Here is an 18,269-nt window from a genome sequence, read left to right as displayed (position 1 = left end):
AAAAAATGATTTGTAGGTCATAATATTTTTAACTTTGCAGTTATTTCTGCAGTAGATAAACGTGGTAATATACGTTTTTTCTTTATTTGCTCGCACTAAATCATAAAATCTTTTAGGCTCATAATATATGGGCCATACCTCTACTTGAATTTGTGTTATCTCATGAAATAAACGGCAAGCCTGTAAGTTACTTAACCTTGGTTATTTACCAATATCAGATAACTGAATGAAAATATGTTGGTAGTCCCCATTAACTAGGAGTAACAAAAATTAAAGGGGGAGATTACTTGATAAAACTTGATAACTACTTTATAGTTATAAGTTTCGGTTAGAAGTGATAAAAGAAAAATCAATGTGACTAATCTAAATGTATGATAAGGTTTATTGGAAAGTAGTACAAGGTTGATGTTCGCACGTTTGTTATTAGTTATTACCTACCACAAAATAATGTCAATGGCGACGCCCGTCCGTCGGTTATCGAACCGAGGCTACTGGGATACGACTTTTTTAGCACCACACTTTTGAACGCAAACACGTTTGCATGCGTGAATAGGAATAGACGGCCTTTCTGCAATTATAATGATCAACTAGGGTTGCCAGACGTCTAGCTTTTGCCGGATATATTTAGCTTTTTATGGTCGCTTCGCACCACGCGCCGCGGAGAAACGCGCCGCACGCAGCACCTGTAGAGCGAGCTAAGCTGTCTAGAGTATGCTGGTCGACGGATGCGGCAAGAGATGATGGGCCTGATTTATTGATTGTTGTTGGTTAGAACTGATTAATTATGTGATTGGTACATCCTAAAGATACAAAATAGCCTAACGCTGGCTATCAAAAATGATTTGTCAAAAGATTTTGCATTTAAGACAAAATGTCCGGCTAATCTAGCGCAGAATATTATACTTTAGGGCCTGCCAACCCTATTTTCAATGTGTTTAACTTTGGGTGTGAAATGTGCTGAGATTTTATCAGCGATCGTATTGATTTGTCATCACTGGGCATCTATGCTAAGTCGGGTTCCATGTTAAGTTTTCCGGTCCGGTCAATTTCACATTAAAATTCACTACAATTTCCGTCGTTAGACGAATTGAATTTTTGAATTGAATAGACGAATCCCAAAATTGTTGGTGTTCTAAAATAGTAACTTAAAACTGGTGATTTCTTCAGTTACAAGTCTAAATTAAAAATTTATAACACCCCCGACAAGTGAAGGTTACAGTAACTAGAAAAGAGCTGATAACTTTCAAACGGCTGAACAGATTTTCTTGGATTATAGCTAAGAACACTCTCGATCAAGCCACCTTTCAAACATAAAAACTAAATTTAAATCGGTTCATTACTTTAGGAGCTACGATGCCACAGACAGATACACAGATACACACGTCAAATTTATAACACCCCTCTTTTCGGGCCGAGGGTTAATAAAATGAGGCAGACTTATCTTAGTTCAAATAAGTGCTAGATTTATTTCATTTTAACTCTATCAAGTCAAAATAGATGCTCTATAGATCTAACACAAAACCTTCCATGTCGTACAATTTTATACAATGCAATGCCAGTTGCGTACAAGGAAAACTTGTGACAATAACTTTACTCGAAAAGATTGAAAAAATTAGTTAGGTAGGTACGTAGGAACTCTTTCGTTTGCACTTGGTAGTACGTGAAAAACGGATTAACATAAAACATCCATCAACGAATATTCATCAAGACCCCGCTGAGAGCGAAATAACACAATTTCACGGTAACACTTTACTATAAGCTTTACTCAGTACTCGTACTTGTTTACAAAACGCGAAATAGGTATTCCATAATAGGAATAGTAGAGAATACTTGGAAGTGTGAAAGGAAGGAGACATTATTGACCTTAAAGGAGTTCGTGGACTAATTCGTAGCCGTTTTCCGTAAGGAATCCGTAGGAACTCTTTGATTTTCCGGGATAAAAGTAGCCTATGTCCTTCTCCGGGATATAACAACTCTGTACCCATTAAATACGGTTTAACTTTTGGGCCGTAAAAAGCTAGGAGACAGACAGACAGAGACACTTTCGTACTTTTACCCGACTGCGGCAAAGCCAAAAGGAAGTGTTATGATTTTAGCAGTCTATATATGTATGTGTTTATGTATGTATGCATCCAGATTCTGCGTGTTCCATCATATCGCCTAAACTACTTGGCCGATTTTGATGAATGAGGTGTCAATCAATTTGTCGTAAAGGTCCGGGTGACGTGTGCTACATTTTTAACCGACTTCAAAAAAGGAGGAGGTTCTCAATTCGTCGGATTTTTTTAAAATAGAATATTAGTATGGATCACTTTTTAATCGACAGCAAATCGACTCACCCAGAGCATCAGACAATACATGAAGGAAGACACCCTTCATGTTCAGATTTCCAGGGTCAGCGTTGGCGCGCGGGGTTTGCTTGCTGGGTAACTTGTCTATCTTGGGCGGCACCATCTCATCGGTTTCCTCCTCCTCGGGGGTCGCGTGCCCTAGCGCCATGTCCGCGTTGCTGTTGACCAGCTCGGTGAGATGGCGCACGTTGGCCGGCGGCGGCACCCCGCCGTGGGTGTGTCCGTGACTGCTACCATGTTCTAAGGGTTAGTGTTAGATTAGTTTTATTATAAAGTGCACCTGTAATTGACAACCATACTGAAGTTATTTTGTAAATTTTATTGTCTTATCTGTATGGAGTTGTTGGTGAAATTAATGAATAAATAAATAAGGCTGTGCCTAATTCGAAAGTTTTTATTTGCAAGTAAAACAACGCTAGCATTAAGGTATTCAAAAAAGTGCAAGTTCTCAAATTACGTAACATATATCATCTTCCAATAATGCGAAACAAAATTAAAGAAACCCGTTTTGATTTCGGCGAAAATTCTGAAGGATGAACCCTTGTGAACCAAAAGTTTTGCTTTTATTTTCATTTCCGTATAAGTACTGTTGCTATACACGTAAAATCGTAGGCTTTCAATTAGTAGAATAAGTGGGGAGAAACTTAGCAGTTGCTGTTTTCAAAAGGAAAAAAATAACAGAATTGCAGAATCATGGAAAAGGCAAAAATTATAAAACCGTTCTGGACATACATGTTTTAATTAAAATTAATAAAATCATTTGTAAAATATTAATTATCATCAAATAGTTAAATAATTAGTTAAAATAATAAATAATAATTATATAATTAAAATTAATAAATTAAATTATTATTAATAGAATTACGGGCGTTCTCACAAGCGATACGAAAAATATAATTGACCAAGTTCAAACAGACCATATTAATAACAAATTAGATCAATTTCGTTAACAATTAACCGCGATATCATGTAGGTATAAGATAATAATTTATATTTTGTAATAGCATCGCCTAACACTAAATTATTATCTAGACAAGGTCCTTACACGTAGAATTGGTTTTTTGCATATATTCGAACTAACAACTTTGGCGATGGCAGGGGTGTCTACACAGACGCGCATTGGTTCGTCAGTCAACCTGATTTGTACCTGTCAGACAGACACCCCCACATTGACTTTACGTCACATATCGTATGCGCAAGAACAATTTCAGTTAGAGACCCGAAAAATACGCGCGTCCCTTCGACTGATAAAATTATCTTATGAGAGAGAGGCAGTTATTCAATTTTAAGCCGCAGCACTGTGCGAGCTCAATAGCATTTTATTGTATCGTAACAAGAGTCACTATTTATTTAAATGGCTTTAGGGATTAATCCTTCTGTACCTGAAAGGCAACTTCCTGTGGTATTAGAACATTCTTGCTGAATAACTGTCACATTCAGGACGGAAAAGAAAGAAATTACAGTAAATTTTTAACTCACCATGGAACAAGAACAGTCCGACGATGTTTAGTACCAATCCAAGCGTGCCCACAGCTACTAATAACTTGGCGTTGTGTATGATCTCGATCTTAATGAACCTCTGCACAGCTTCCACTGTTATACTGAAGCATAAAGCTACTAGGAAGACTGCGTTCACGAGGGCGCCTAGTACTTCGGCGCGCGCCCAGCCGAATGTGTTCTTTGACCATTTCTTTGGTGACATCTAGGAGAAGGAAAGTAACTAAATAAATACCAGTTTTAAGAAACTTTATGACTTCACTAGATGACTTCGTCCGCGTGGATATAGGTTTTTTGATACTGCTAAAACTCTTCGATTTTTAGGATTCCGTATCTCAAAAGGAAAACCGGAACCCTTATAGGATCACTTTGTTGTCTGTCTGTCTGTCCGTCGTGTCTGTCAAGAAACCTATAGGGTACTTCCCGTTGACATAGAATCATGAAATTTGGCAGGTAGGTAGGTCTTATAGCACAAGTACAGGAATAAATCTGAAAACCGCGAATTTGTGGTTACATCATTTAAAAATAAAAATAAAACGTGTTTCAATTTTCAGAGTAAGATAACTACACCAAGTGGGGTATCATATGAAAGGGCTTTACCTGTACATTCTAAAACAGATTTTTATTTATTTTTATGTATAATAGTTTTTGATTTATCGTGCAAAATGTTGGAAAAAATACCTGAGTACGGAACCCTCAGTGCCCGAGTCTGACTCGAATATGGCCGGTTTTTTGGGTATAAAAATTAGAAGTAGTAAGTAGTTCCAGTAGTATTTTTGTCTTTAAAAGTAACAAACATACACACACATACAATCACCTTTATAATATTGGTGTGATAAGTGAGCAGTGATGATAGCCTAGTGGGTCAGACGTCGGTCTCCTTTTCGGGAAGTCGGCGGTTGGATCATGCACACAACTCTAACTTTTCGGAGTTGGTTGGTATGTTCATATATAGTTCATGCTATAGCATGTAGCAATAAAAAATAAACATTGCTAGTTAAAAATAGGTAGTTTACCTTTCCTCGCGGATTCATTAGCTAAATACGTATAACAGCTGAACTGAACCTTTCAATATAATCTTTTGATTTAAAAGATAGAGATTTATCGTGCAAAATGTTGAATAAATACCAGAGTATTAGTAGTACCAGTAACCCTCGGTGCGCGAGTCTGACTCGCACTTGGCCGGCTTTTCTAAGAATTACATCCAACAAAAGAATTGGTTTTGAACTTGAAGGTAATGAGGCAGGACTTTGACCATGAGACACAAATAATTACGTCACCAAATTAATCCCTTACAATTTGTATAAATATGAAAAAATAATACTAGATTTAAACGTGTCTATTGAATTTGGTTCGCGCCAAACGTGATATTTTGGTAGAGGTCAGTGGCAATTTATTTTTGTGTTTTGCGTCCAGTACCTATAACACATAATAACAAAGGCACGTGATTCCATAGGCCGGCAGTTTCTTATCGCAAGTGCAATTGCCCGCTTATAAACATTTGCGTAAGATATTTGAGGAAACGGACCAGCTTAAAACTAAGGAAGGATGTTTGCAAGTTTGGATGTATCTGGAGCTAAATAGATATATCTAATAGGTCTCTTGTAGGGACTTCCACACGCCACCGTCTTGCGCCGCCTGAATCCAGCGGCTCCCTGCTACTCGTTTTTCGAACTAATTTAAAAGCATGAATTAATCCTGGCTTGGCGACTTTGCTCATCTTTGCGTCGTATTCTTATTGCCGAGGGTCGTGACCCCTTTGCATTGATGACATAATGGTAGGAGTTCTCTTGGGATATTAATGCAGTGGCTTCCCAGATCCTTCTGCATACAACTCGACTAAGAAATCAAAATTTCGACTCTGCGGTGATAACTGGGACAGACAGTGTAACATGCTCTCCGAGACAGGAGGCAACGAAAAGCCCAAGTTCGGACCTCCACATTTGGTAACCCATCCAGTTACCAACTTGGGTTAGCGTTGCTTAATTAACAACCGATTGAATATGCATTGTCATAAGTAGGCGACGCGTCCCTCTAGACAACTTGGTTTTCCTTTTGCTCGAAGTACAGCAAATAAGACATTCAATACTAAGTATGTTTACTATTAGAAATCCCCTCTCAATTTTCCACCTTTGTAGATGTTTTTATTGAGTCATCATTAAAATACTGAATCAATCTTATACCTATTAATTTCTTAGAACGAAAACCGGAAGTCTGTCGATGACGTCATTTAGTAACAGATGACTGATTCATTGCATATGTATGTGTGATTTGTAAATAAGTCTACACAAAATAATGTACCTATTTACCTGAACCTATACCTATTGACAAAACCCTGATGCAATGTAGGTTATTTAGCAATATTACAAGGAAAATTAATCATCATCATCTCAACCCTTAAGACCCACTACTAAGTACAAGCCTTCTTTCTGGGTGAGAGTGTTTAAGCCATAATCTACCACGCTGGCCGAGTGTGGATTGGCAGACTTCACACATTTGAAAACATTATGACAAACACTCAGATACACAGGTTTCTCATATTTCCTTACTTTATGAGTAAAGCAAATGACTATAGTATACAACTCTGTATAGTTACAGGTGCATGCCCAGGATCAAATCCAGAACCCATAGGTTTTCTTCATTATAGGTACTAGACACATTAAATTTCCTTAAATGGCCCATTAAAACAGTTTTAAAGTCTTCCAGTTCAAGTATTTTCCACATGACTCTTTTGGTAAACGTCTATCAACAACAGTGATAGTAAATTATGAGAAAAAAAGGTTTTTACCTGGAAATGCAGCTAGGTTTTTAATTAAATAAGTAAACACAATTACCTTAACTGATAAGAATGCTATCACAAGTGCAGCTACATCACTCAACATGTGAAACGAGTCCGCAACAAGGGCCATAGAGTTAGTCACATAACCAACAATAAGTTCCACAAAAAAGAATGTCCCAGTCAGCCACAACATCGACAAAAGTCGACACTTCTTCCCAGAAAACTTTCCCATCTTAACTGCTGAAAGAAAACTTTAATTTAGTACATTCTTTTTGTACCTAATATTAAAAGCCTACAAATGTACAATAATATGAAATGTACACATAACTTATGTTATTTTTGTTAATAAAAAAGCAATTACAAATATAAATATTTTTTATACAATCTGTGAGCTTTACCTATCTGGAGTTTTTTAATATCTTTGACACACAAAGGTATTGTTTCAAGTGAATGACATGTAAGATAGTATTTTCTTCATTTCCCAAAAATCTCATACTAATAAGATTAGGTTATAGAGGTAAACGATACTATAAGCAAATTACATTAAGTAGGTATAGAGCATAGTATATTCATGCTGATAGTGTGGTTTGATAAGAAAACTTGCAATGCCTATAAACATCAATAATTGTACTAATTTTTGTAATTTTTAGGTTTTTTATTGCATCATTATATTCTTTATCATTAAAGAATGAAAATAGTAGGTAGTATTAGCGTATTATTACTACAAGTATGTGCTAACTCAAATATTAAGGCCTTGTTAATCTTGGCAAGCAAGTCTTGCTTATAACTTTGTAACAAAAACGTCATGAATCATAGTTCACTTACCTTAATTTTATGAAACAGTCGAAACAGAAAAGCGTGTATCAGCAAGTTGAACCCATTACAACTTCGTTTGTCAATAGATGCACAAAATGTGCATTATCATTTGACGAAAATGTGTTTCTTCTTCAATATCGATTCGATGTACTATCTAAGCGAAAACATAGAACACCTTCAATACGGAGAAAGGTAAACATCTAAACCTCGTGTGCGATTTGAAAACAAATCCCTTCTTCTATGCTTGGACGAATTTTCTCATAAAACAATCCAATTAGAAAAAGTTTCGTGAAAGCTGGCTGATCGACGTTCACAATATTTGTTGTAATAATCTATTTTCTATTAAAATTTTAATGAAAAGATTACGTCCTTTACAAGGATGATTATAAATTCACTAATATTCGATTGATTTTAAAAATTACACTCAAAATTCAGTATTCGATCGACAGCCCGTCTGATTTCTGAAAAGACTAATAAATAATCTGTCATGATCTGTCAAGGAAACTCAAGTGTCAACCATGGTGTCACTCAGTGTCACTGGTCTATGACGTCAACTCAATAAAAGAAGAGTCTTTGTATAACTAGCTTTACAGCTCTGGGTTCTTGTTCGTTTGAGAAATTGTCAGACAGTCAAAGTCTTTATACCAATGATTTCATACACTAATAATGCTTCTATTCAATTCCATTACGTAACAGCCTATAGGTAGGTAGGTATAATAGGTACTTTAAGACTGAAGGAATTTCTTGCTTCTTAAAATAAACAAAACCCATCGTTAAGAAGGTTCAAAAAAGCTTAGACCCAGAGCTGTAAAGCCAGTTGGAAAAAAAAGAAGTTTATTTGACAAATGTCAAATGGCAATGTCCGCCAATGTCCGCTGTCCAGGGAATGTCAATACGACAATATTCAATTTCAATTTATCAATTTTATTTATGCTATGCTATGCACTAGGAAACTGTATTTTACTTTTTTTAATTAATTAGAATATTTTACAAAAATTACAAGTTTACTTATGTATTAGATTTCAACTTCTATCATCTGAAATTCGTACACATTAATCACTACGTGAAATAAATACAATATCAGTTTACTATGTGGCAAAGGTTTTTGACTCTGAAGAAGGTAGACTTAAAAGTTTATTTAAGTTAAAGTGAAGATGATCACAAGAAGTATTTTTGGAAATAGCGTGGAACTATTTCGGTTCGTGCTACAAACCGCTTGTATAACTCACTGCACTTGGGAATTTATTGGAGATTTTGTGATGGTAAATACTTATGCCTTAACCTAATCTAGACTTATATTTATTTTATATAGTAGAACAAAGAATATATTCAACTGATCTGTTAAATTTGAAATCCTAAACTCTATTCCTTAAATGGGAAAGTATTGGTAACCTGCCTGCTATAAAATTAAAATGAGTTTACTAATCCATACTTGGCTAATAGCAGTCTATAGTCATACCTTTTATTTACATCATAAACATTATAAATTTTGAAGTACATTTCAGATATAGTCCGGCTGCATATTACTAGAATGTCTGGTATTTAATTGTTTTTTGTCACACGATAATTGTCTGTCAGAAAACTTTCTTTAGCACTCACTCTATGAACATCAAAAGCGGATATCAAATCTGGTATAAACCTGCTGTCTGATCATTTGATCTAGTATCATCTAAATGTATAAGTTGAGTGTTTTCAGGTGCATATCAATATTCTTTCTAATAGAAAATATCTGATAATATGCAGCTGGACTTGGCTCTGTTGACATTGGCAATGAATCAAAGCGGATTTCTTAAATTTTAACCTGTACTTATCTCTGCCATGTGAAGCACTTACTATATGTGAATTTTTTTACATAACAAATTAGTGGTTTACATGTTTGATGTATTGGTCAATATGGTATGTAAACTCTTAAAAATTAGTTTCGATTTTATGCTAATGTCAATCAACCTAATATAACAATAAGAGTAACTTCAAGTTAAGAGTGAATAGGCAACTTTTAGGCAAGCACTCTCCATCTTAGGCTGCATCTGCCAGCTGATCTGACCCTTTGATCCAGCTAGCATCAAGGTCTGCCAAGGATGCTAGCGGTATTTCTGCATGCATAGGCCTGGGTTAAATAAATAATGTACAAATTTTTTTCAGTGTTCTGGCCCTTCAATGGAACCTACACTTCAAACCAACAACATCCTTCTAACAGAGCACATGTCTCCACGTTTTCAACGGTTGTGTAAAGGTGACATAGTAATAGCCAAGTGTCCAAGGAACCCAAAGCAGTATGTATGTAAAAGAATTACAGCATTGCCTGGGGACAAAGTCAGAGGCCACTTTCCTGGACGGAGCCAAGTTGTGCCTAGAGGACATGTTTGGTTGGAAGGAGACAATTCAAATAACTCTGCAGATTCTAGAGTCTATGGTCCAGTACCACAAGGTCTGATAAGGAGTCGAGTTGTATGCAGAATATGGCCTTTAAATAAAATTAGCTCTTTATCTGAATAGAACAGTACTTAATTACTATGTACAGGTTTGTAAATATATTTTAGTAGTACCTTAGTTATGCTGAAGTAATACTTTAAATGAATTGTTGAATTGTCTTTAGTTTATTGAAATAAAAATGCTGTTAATAAATCATATAAAAACTTTTTATTTATTACTCAAGATTACATAAATTTGTGTAGAAGATTAGGTACTAAAGATTTTTCAACTAGTATATATTTAGTCTATTTCCTTCAAATATATACTGAGTGAGTATTGAAGTCAGTATCACTTTTCATTATTAATTAGATTGAGGATTGATTTCAACAGTTGTTATAGACTCTGGTTCCACTGTTAGGTCTATGTGATTTTGTAAAGATATTGACAGTCTGACATTCATTGCATGATCATTTCTGGAAAAAAAAGGATAAGTACATATAATACATTACTGATATTATTACATGCAATCAGCTTTAAATTAACTAGTTGGACTTGTCGAATTATTGAAGTTTAAGATTGTTGTTAATTGGTTTTGAATAAAATATTCATAATACTGAAATAACAACACCCTACCTCAGAATACAACCAATACTAATACAAGAAATAATTTTCGCGAAATAAAATTAGAATTTACTAACTGATGTGCTCTGCTTTGCTCGGATGAAAGTTTATATATCTATGTATAAGGATATAATTTATACCCTTTGTATACCTGCTAATTTATACCTACTGGATAAAATAGCATTTAGGTGAGAGAATTAATATTAAAATTGTTTCAGTAGTTTTAGAGTTTATCAATTACATACAAACAAACAAATCTTTCCTCTTCATAATATAGGTATTATATAATACACTTTATTAGGTATAATAATATGTATATAAGTATAGATAAGAGCCTGCAAATCTTCAGATTTTATACATATTTCTAAAACTTACGTGTTGTGAAGTAATACAACAATATTTCCTTCTGGAGTCAGTACGGCAAGGTTTTCGACGTGTCCCAAACTACGTCGCAGCACTTGTATGCGTTTGGAACCTCTTGGCATGAACTTGGAAAAGTGACCCATTGCATAGAACATTGGCTGTTTGATGAATTCATCTTTCTCTCCATACACCAGGATAGGAGCGTCTACATAGTTGTGGGCCCAATTCGGACCACCTTTGTCATCCAGGCATAGATTCCAATCTATCCAGCCGATTACGAAATTGTTTATGTCCTTAAAGAAATAGATAAAAAATACTTTTTGTTTTTCAAAGTAGACACCTACTTGTCTTATACTTGTAACCTATAGTTGTAGTATGCATCATGAAGATTTAAAAGTGAGCCTGTATCCATCTATGCGCTTGCTGTGCCCTCCGCTCCTTATCGAAGCAACTATCTACTGTAGTTTTAAGTAATAACAAATTCCTTACGTCTAAGATGTGCCTCGTGTATCTGGCCGCTCGTTCCCAGGATCCTACTTTAACTCTCATTATATCCCAAGGCATTGGACCTATTTGAACAAAGATTGTTGTAAAAATAACTTCAAAATCGAAGAGGCTACAAACAAACTACAAAACTACCAAAGTTAGGCATTCAAAATTACCTTCACAAGCCTCTGTAGACAGGAGTAGTTTACCAGGATATCTCTCTTGAATACTGGAAAGAATCGATGCTGGTATGAAATTTCCATAGTAATGTATCGCAATTCCATCAATGTAATCGAGTGATTTTGGTGCTGCTCTTATCATCTGCAATTTTTAACTAAAATTAACTTTTCTACATTGCCGCGGAAAGCTTTTATCTGTCCTACAAATATGTACCTATATAAATTGGTGTCCCTTATCGAGTACTATAGTAGAGGGTATTCCATTGCCATAAATATTTTGTTTTAAACTAAATGTGTTTCTTGATTGATTTTTCAAACTTACCCCTTGGAGGTAAATATCTATGAGGTATCTTTGGTCGTCCACTGCAAATATTAAAGTGTCATTGAAACGAGAGTTTCTTAGAGTAGGTCCAAGATTATTTGCTACCCAGCGTCCCTAAAAATATCAAAACACAGTTGCATTGACTCAGTAATTTAGTCAGTTAAAGTAAAGACTCATTGGTGACGAAGCACTGATGAAAACTAAACTCCAAAGTTTAGAACATCGGCGTAAAGTTGCCAGTCTATCGGTATTCTACAGGATATATTTCGGAGAGTGTGCACAAGAACTCTTTGACCTGGTTCCTCCTTCACCTTTCTACCATCGTACTGCCAGGCATCGTCAAGGTCTGCATCCGTACGTAGTCGAAATTCCTCGAACACGTACGAAACGATTTGCTTCCTCTTTCCTAATTCGAACCGCTAGGATATGGAACGCCCTTCCAGCGTCAGTTTTCCCTTCCACCTATAATATGGGTACCTTCAAGTCAAGAGTGAATAGGCAACTTCTAGGCAAGCGCGCTCCATCTTAGGCTGCATCATCACTTGCTAGCAGGTCTGATTGCAGCCAAGCGCTAGTCTATATAATTTAAAAAAAAAAAAAAAGTAAAGTTTCCAAAAAGGAAACAACTTAAAACTAGAGTTGACACTACTTGAATAACAATTTGAAAATATTTGTATTTACTCGTAAGTGTAGCGTCGTACTTACCAAGTCCCCAGGGAACCACCCTACCGAATTGAAGTCGACAAAAGGAACGATTCCGTTTATTGGTTCATTTGTAGTTGTGAGAGACCAAATCTTAACGTTTGCTTTTTCGTATTCTTCCATAAACCTATAAGCATAGATTTTATGCTGGTTAATTAATTAATTTCAGACCGTGCGTAAATGTATCATAGTAAAAAAGGTATCTTATCTCTTTATCATTAACAGTGATTATGTTTTGTTATAAATTTTACCGTATATGATAATCAGCATAGCTCTGGTAGTATTCAGGTTTGACTTGTGCAAAGCCTGTGATGGCTTGGTTTGTTTTCATCCAAATTGGGGGTGACCATGTGCTCGCCGTTATCTTTATATCCGTTGTGGCTACTGCTTGAGCTCTTTTAATCAGTGGCAACTAGAACAAAATAGTGTGAGTTATTTAATCATCAAAATCCTAATGGATTTTATGGCTTGAACATTCATCATGACAAACAACCTTGTAATAGTAATCTTCGATGGTCAGAGAGAAATTAGAAAGGGCGGCATCGTTCCAGGGGTATTCATTGTAAGTGTACGGATGAGTTGAAAAGTCAGCACCGCCTATTGGTACACGGATCAAGTTGTATTCCAAGCCATCTTGCGCGAAATAGGAGCTAAAATAAAGCAATACGTATTATATTATTGTTGACTTTACCTAACTTGAATAGAGAAGCTAGATTAGCTAGTAGCTAGATTGTAATTTTGCCATGAATAGGTATTACTAGATAAAACTAGAGACAACGCTCTATAAATAAATAAATAAATATTTATAGACAAGAAGTATAACAGTCATTTTTAACCTCCGACCCAAAAAAAGGGGTGTTATAAGTTTGACGTGTGTATCTGCGTAGGTATCTGTCTGTGGCATCGTAGCTCCTAATGTAATGAACCGATTTTAATTTAGTTTTTTTTTTGTATTAAAGGTGGCTTGATCGCTCTTTATGAGTAGTATTGTATTCTATAATTCGACATGTAACATTTCAACGACTTCCCACGGGATTTTTAAAACCCTACATCCACGCGAATGAAGTCATGGGCATCGGCTAGTATTATTATAATTTACTTAAGTAGGTATACTTTACTTTATTAGAGGTGACTTACTTAATGAAATGATTTTGAGTTCTAAATGAGAGTTTGCGCCAATTCACACCTGCAGCGTCTGTTACAGAACCTCCGAAACCTTCAATAGTTTGAAATTGAACGTTACGGAACAGCCTGTATGAAGCATCGTCTAAATTTTTCGCTGAAAAAAAAATCACACTGGCATAATTAATAACAAAGAACCCCTCTGGGGATTTAAAAATTAATTATACTGAACTCTGTTAGACCTACGTTGAATATTCTCTGATATATTATCCTTGACGTAAGTTTCACTCTTTTTTTCTTCGTTTTTACTATAAGAGTCAGATTCTATAACTCCTCCGCCTTTTTCGAAACGTTTGCCAGCCTGGAAATATACAAAAAATGTATAAGTGAAACATTTAAATGTTACCTTTATTTATTTTAATCTACTTCTACTACCCTCATAGCCAGGGTCTGCAGTTTGTTGGCCTTAGCCTGTCCCAGGTATTGCCTCTAATTTTAAAAAAGATGAATTAATAAATTCTGAACTACCTAGGTATTAGAAAATCATAAATTAATACTTAAGGCCGATTCACACCAATTGCGTAAACCCCTAAAACACCGGGTTACGTATACGTCCACGCTTTACGCAAGCGGTGTGCCATGTTTCATACAGTTCCATTCTTTACAACGCAATGGTACGCGCTACGTCTACGCATACGCAGCTTGTGTGAACGAGCTATTGCATAAGCAAATTCAATGTGTCAAAGCTCTGAAGTAATGAGCACAAACTGATTTGCAACATCTACCTACATTTAGTTAGGTACCAGTTAAACCATGAGCAATCACAAGACAAGCGTTAAATTCGAAATTAATGCAATGTGGCTTGGTACTTTTTGGCATAACTGGGTCCAAAACATCTTAGGATCAATTTTTCTGTCTTTCTGCTGGTTTGGCGTTATCTAGGCATTTTAGCGGTCTCTAAGCTACCTTCAACCGTACTTTATTGGTTGCGAAAGTCAAAGGTTAAATTATAATTATGTCTAAAACCTATACGGATGTATTATAATCCTTTTATTCTATTACGATCTACGTGTGTGAGAAGTAGGTACTCACTCGTGTGCTGGTGTAAGTGACGTAGGTGCCAGGTTTAGGGGCATTCCGAGTAACAGTGTCGCAGTATGTGGCGTCGCACACACAAACTATCGACCGTCCGGCAATGCCCACATCACGGGCTCTACATGGCAAATCTGTAAAGCGATAAATGAATTCACTGACAGAAATTTTTACACCGACTATAACTCACAAATTAGTCGATACTAGAGCTAATTTCTTAAACTGGACCCTTTCTAGTAAAGATTTTTATATAAACCTATGAGGATGATACTGCCCTTGGCGCAATTAAAGTGCCATAAGCCTACGTTGTCGTATTAGTTCACAAATTGCGAAAAACCAAATTAAATTTGAATTTCGCGGGCAGACCCGTCGCATCCACCTTAAGTGACTTGACTCTTGCAGCTATGCAATGTACCTAAAGTACCTTAACTTGTATTTCAAAATGCCTAGTGTAACAGACGACTGGTTATAATAACTATACCTTCTTGAGTTTAGTGGTATGGGTTTAATATAGCAACTGGTTTGATTATTTCTAAATGTGTTAAAACAAACCGACTGAGGTACTTACCACATTTTGCAAAGAATAACGAAAATTGTAAAACAGCTATAACCAAGAAAATCCGTATGTTTTTATGACCTGGCATCTGAAAATTTCAATAAAATACCTAATAGTTAGGTGATTGCCTATGCGTAAACAATTATTTTTAAAATTTAAATTATGCCTGTGGCCTTTACCTTTGATATGAAATCTCCAAATATTCATAACCTACTGGTAAATGGTAAAAGTAACGAGCATGCGATTTATCTTTTGTATCTCATTATCTTTAATTGATTGCCAATTTTTAATCTGGGTGTCTTTGATTCGCCCCTTAATCCAGATAGTAAATAATAAAAGATCGATTAAAAATCCTTATATCATTATCTTTGTGTACAGTCGGTACACGATGGATACTAAAAGATGAGTAAGTATTATTTACTTAACTAATTTCACTTACCTTTTAAACTAATACTTAGCAAACTTAACAATTAAATAATTTTAACTTAACAATTAGGTAATTACACTTATTAAGAGGGCCGTCTCCGTCACTCGTTTCATACAATCGTAGTTCCAATTTCATTTGAATATTAAGCAACCAAAGTCCATGAAATTTTGCAGACATATTCTAGAAACTAATATCTATGTCTGTGGTTTTCCAGATTTCTGTTAAAATATTCGGTTTCAAAGTTACGCGGTCTTAAAAATTTACATACAAATCTTTGAGCCCCTGTAATTTTAAAACTACATATTTTTAGAAAAATCTAAACCACCACAGACACAGATATTAGTTTCTAGAATATGTCTGCAAAATTTCATGGACTTTGGTTGGTTAATATTCAAATAAAATTGGAACTACGGTTGTATGAAACGAGTGGAAACGAGTGACGGAGAGAGCCCTGTTAAAGTAATATTTTAGGTATTTAATGGATTTTTAGAAAGTTTATTGAAATAAGTTTAAAGATTATGATTAAAGACTAAACTTAGTAAAATCAGATGTAGGTAAGTAAATTAGAGATCAGAAAAAAACTCTACACGGTTGATATACTTACCTACTTACTATACTTGCACTTGTTTACAGGTTTGTCCATATGTTTTTTCCTTAAAAAATCTTACCTACTCTGTCTAAACACATATTATGTAACTAGCTGTGCCCGCGACTTCGTTCGCGTGGAATAGTGACTTTTCGGGGCGCGAGGCATGTAGTACGTACCTACTCTGTACGTTAAAAATGTTTGCCGTGATTATTTAAATTGACATAACTTTTTTATTTATGAACCGATTGACATGAAATAATCACTACTTAAATGTTAAGTGAAGCTTACTACAATAGGTATATTAGTGAAAACCGTATCTAAATCGAATAAGCCGTTTCTGATATTAGCGTGCACAAACACACAGACAAACAGACAAAAAAAAATTAATTACAATTTCGGGTTCGGCATCGATATAATAACAACCCCTGCTACTTTTTTTTATATATTTCCATTGTACAGGCACCACTTTTCTACAATTTTATTATATGTATAGATTCCCTTTCCCATTCTGCTAAGCGTACATCTTCTGCTAGCAGTATATAAGACGATACTCTTAAGAAACGAACCCAGTATTCTCTTTGGAAAAGTCTTCTCTTTTTCTTAATCATCAAACAAATTACAACAGAATGTAATCTCAGAACATTTTCTTCCATAGCGTGCGCTTAATGTATCTAGTCGTATCATTTATTCATAGGACTGTACTAAACCTAAAAACTTGAACCAAACATGATCAAATAATTATTATTTATTGAAATATGTATCTTGATTAATATGTATGTATCTAAATTGAATATTAATCAACTGATAAATAATAGTTCAAGTTAGATGTTATGGATGTTAGAAGGGATTAAATTTTTCAACTAACCGGCAATTGGAATATTATGTCGGTGACATATTCGTAAGGAGTGGGCGTACACAATAGTATATTTCATTACAAGTGCGGAAAGGCTGTCATTGCAAAGAGTTCCGACAAATGTCTACCCGAGCCGAGGCGTAGCTGAAGGCGAGGGTTGACAGTCGGAACGAGTTGCAATGACGGTACCGCACGTGTACTGAACGACTACTTTTAATACAGTTGCGAAAAAATGAAGCAATTTAATAAAATAATAAAAACACAATAAACTCAACTAACTTAATTTAATTTAATTCAAAACAACTTTATTGTTAATAGATATAAAAAACTAGGGTCGAAATTACTCATTTTAGGCAACCAACAACTAAACTCGCAAAGAAAATTTCTGAAAAATGGCGCCAACCGTAGAATTTTTTTTTTAAAACTGTTTTTTTTCTTCACCCATTCTGGTAGGCAAAGGGAAATATGCCCATACAGCCAAGTCTTCAGTAGAAGTTTTTTATTGATATGAAATGAAAATGAAATTTAATGAGATGAAATGAAATGAAACCTAACCAAACTCATTCAATCAAATCATTAAATCTGATATTGAAACAAATTAGTAGCTTCTTATTAGAAATACGTATTTGCATGAATCATAAAAACTTCTATGAATTTTTTAAGTAAAAACTTCATGGTTGGTTTTTCTTTTTAATATTTTGACAGTTGGGAAAGAAAAAGCACGAGTGCGGGAAAGGTAAAGAAAAAGCACGAGTATGTAATAGCCCACATCCCGAACGCTATACGTCCCTGCAATACGCCACTTTTTGAGCAACTGTATTAAAAACTTATTGTCCTGGTTTACACGCAGAACTAGTATGTGCCCGAGACTTCGTCGCGTGGACTACACTTTCCAACCCTTAGGGATTAAAGTTTCAAAAACCCTTTCTTAGCGGATGTCTACTAGCTAATCAGTAATCTGTCATAATACTTATTTATCTGTATGTATGCCTTTCAACCTGATCCGTCCAGTAGTTTGAATTGATAGATCAATCAGTCAGTCAGCTTTTGCTATACTTACCTATTATATTTAGATAGAGGAAATGCACATAATATAATGCAT

General features: G+C 35.2%; 3 protein-coding genes across 7 annotated transcripts in view; 1 reads left to right on the top strand and 2 right to left on the bottom strand.

Moving 5' to 3' along the window:
* LOC123866194 (zinc transporter 1) overlaps window positions 1-7,919 on the bottom strand; it is a 35,212-nt gene extending 27,293 nt beyond the window's left edge. For 4 of the 5 annotated variants that reach the window (XR_006796154.1, XM_045907600.1, XM_045907603.1 and 1 more), the window contains exons 1-4: window positions 7,453-7,919; window positions 6,683-6,867; window positions 3,831-4,053; window positions 2,340-2,591 (exon numbers count right to left, since the gene is read on the bottom strand). Coding sequence is in view for 4 of the 5 variants with exons in the window: in XM_045907600.1 (XP_045763556.1) it covers window positions 2,340-2,591; window positions 3,831-4,053; window positions 6,683-6,859 (652 nt within the window). In the remaining variant the exon portion in view is untranslated. The remainder of the gene's footprint in view (window positions 1-2,339; window positions 2,592-3,830; window positions 4,054-6,682; window positions 6,868-7,452) is intronic. The other variant, XM_045907601.1, reaches the window with a different exon arrangement.
* A 399-nt stretch (window positions 7,920-8,318) lies between these two features.
* LOC123866198 (mitochondrial inner membrane protease subunit 1) lies at window positions 8,319-10,069 on the top strand. Its single transcript, XM_045907607.1, has 2 exons — window positions 8,319-8,705; window positions 9,586-10,069. The coding sequence occupies exons 1-2, from the start codon at window positions 8,598-8,600 to the stop codon at window positions 9,937-9,939; spliced, it is 462 nt and encodes a 153-aa protein (XP_045763563.1). The 5' UTR covers window positions 8,319-8,597; the 3' UTR covers window positions 9,940-10,069.
* Window positions 10,070-10,087: 18 nt separating this feature from the next.
* LOC123866190 (lysosomal acid glucosylceramidase) lies at window positions 10,088-15,673 on the bottom strand. The gene is made up of 13 exons (XM_045907591.1): window positions 15,478-15,673; window positions 15,311-15,386; window positions 14,743-14,876; window positions 13,897-14,011; window positions 13,666-13,807; window positions 13,022-13,178; window positions 12,780-12,940; window positions 12,532-12,655; window positions 11,827-11,940; window positions 11,502-11,646; window positions 11,329-11,408; window positions 10,852-11,132; window positions 10,088-10,328 (listed from the first exon to the last, which is right to left on the bottom strand). The coding sequence occupies exons 2-13, from the start codon at window positions 15,384-15,386 to the stop codon at window positions 10,217-10,219; spliced, it is 1,641 nt and encodes a 546-aa protein (XP_045763547.1). The 5' UTR covers window positions 15,478-15,673; the 3' UTR covers window positions 10,088-10,216.
* Window positions 15,674-18,269: the final 2,596 nt, after the last annotated feature.

The sequence above is a fragment of the Maniola jurtina genome, chromosome 6 (assembly GCF_905333055.1).
Source record: "Maniola jurtina chromosome 6, ilManJurt1.1, whole genome shotgun sequence".
Lineage (NCBI taxonomy): Eukaryota > Metazoa > Arthropoda > Insecta > Lepidoptera > Nymphalidae > Maniola > Maniola jurtina.
The sequence above is the reverse complement of the archived record's forward strand: the minus strand, read 5'-3'. Positions and strand labels throughout refer to the sequence as shown.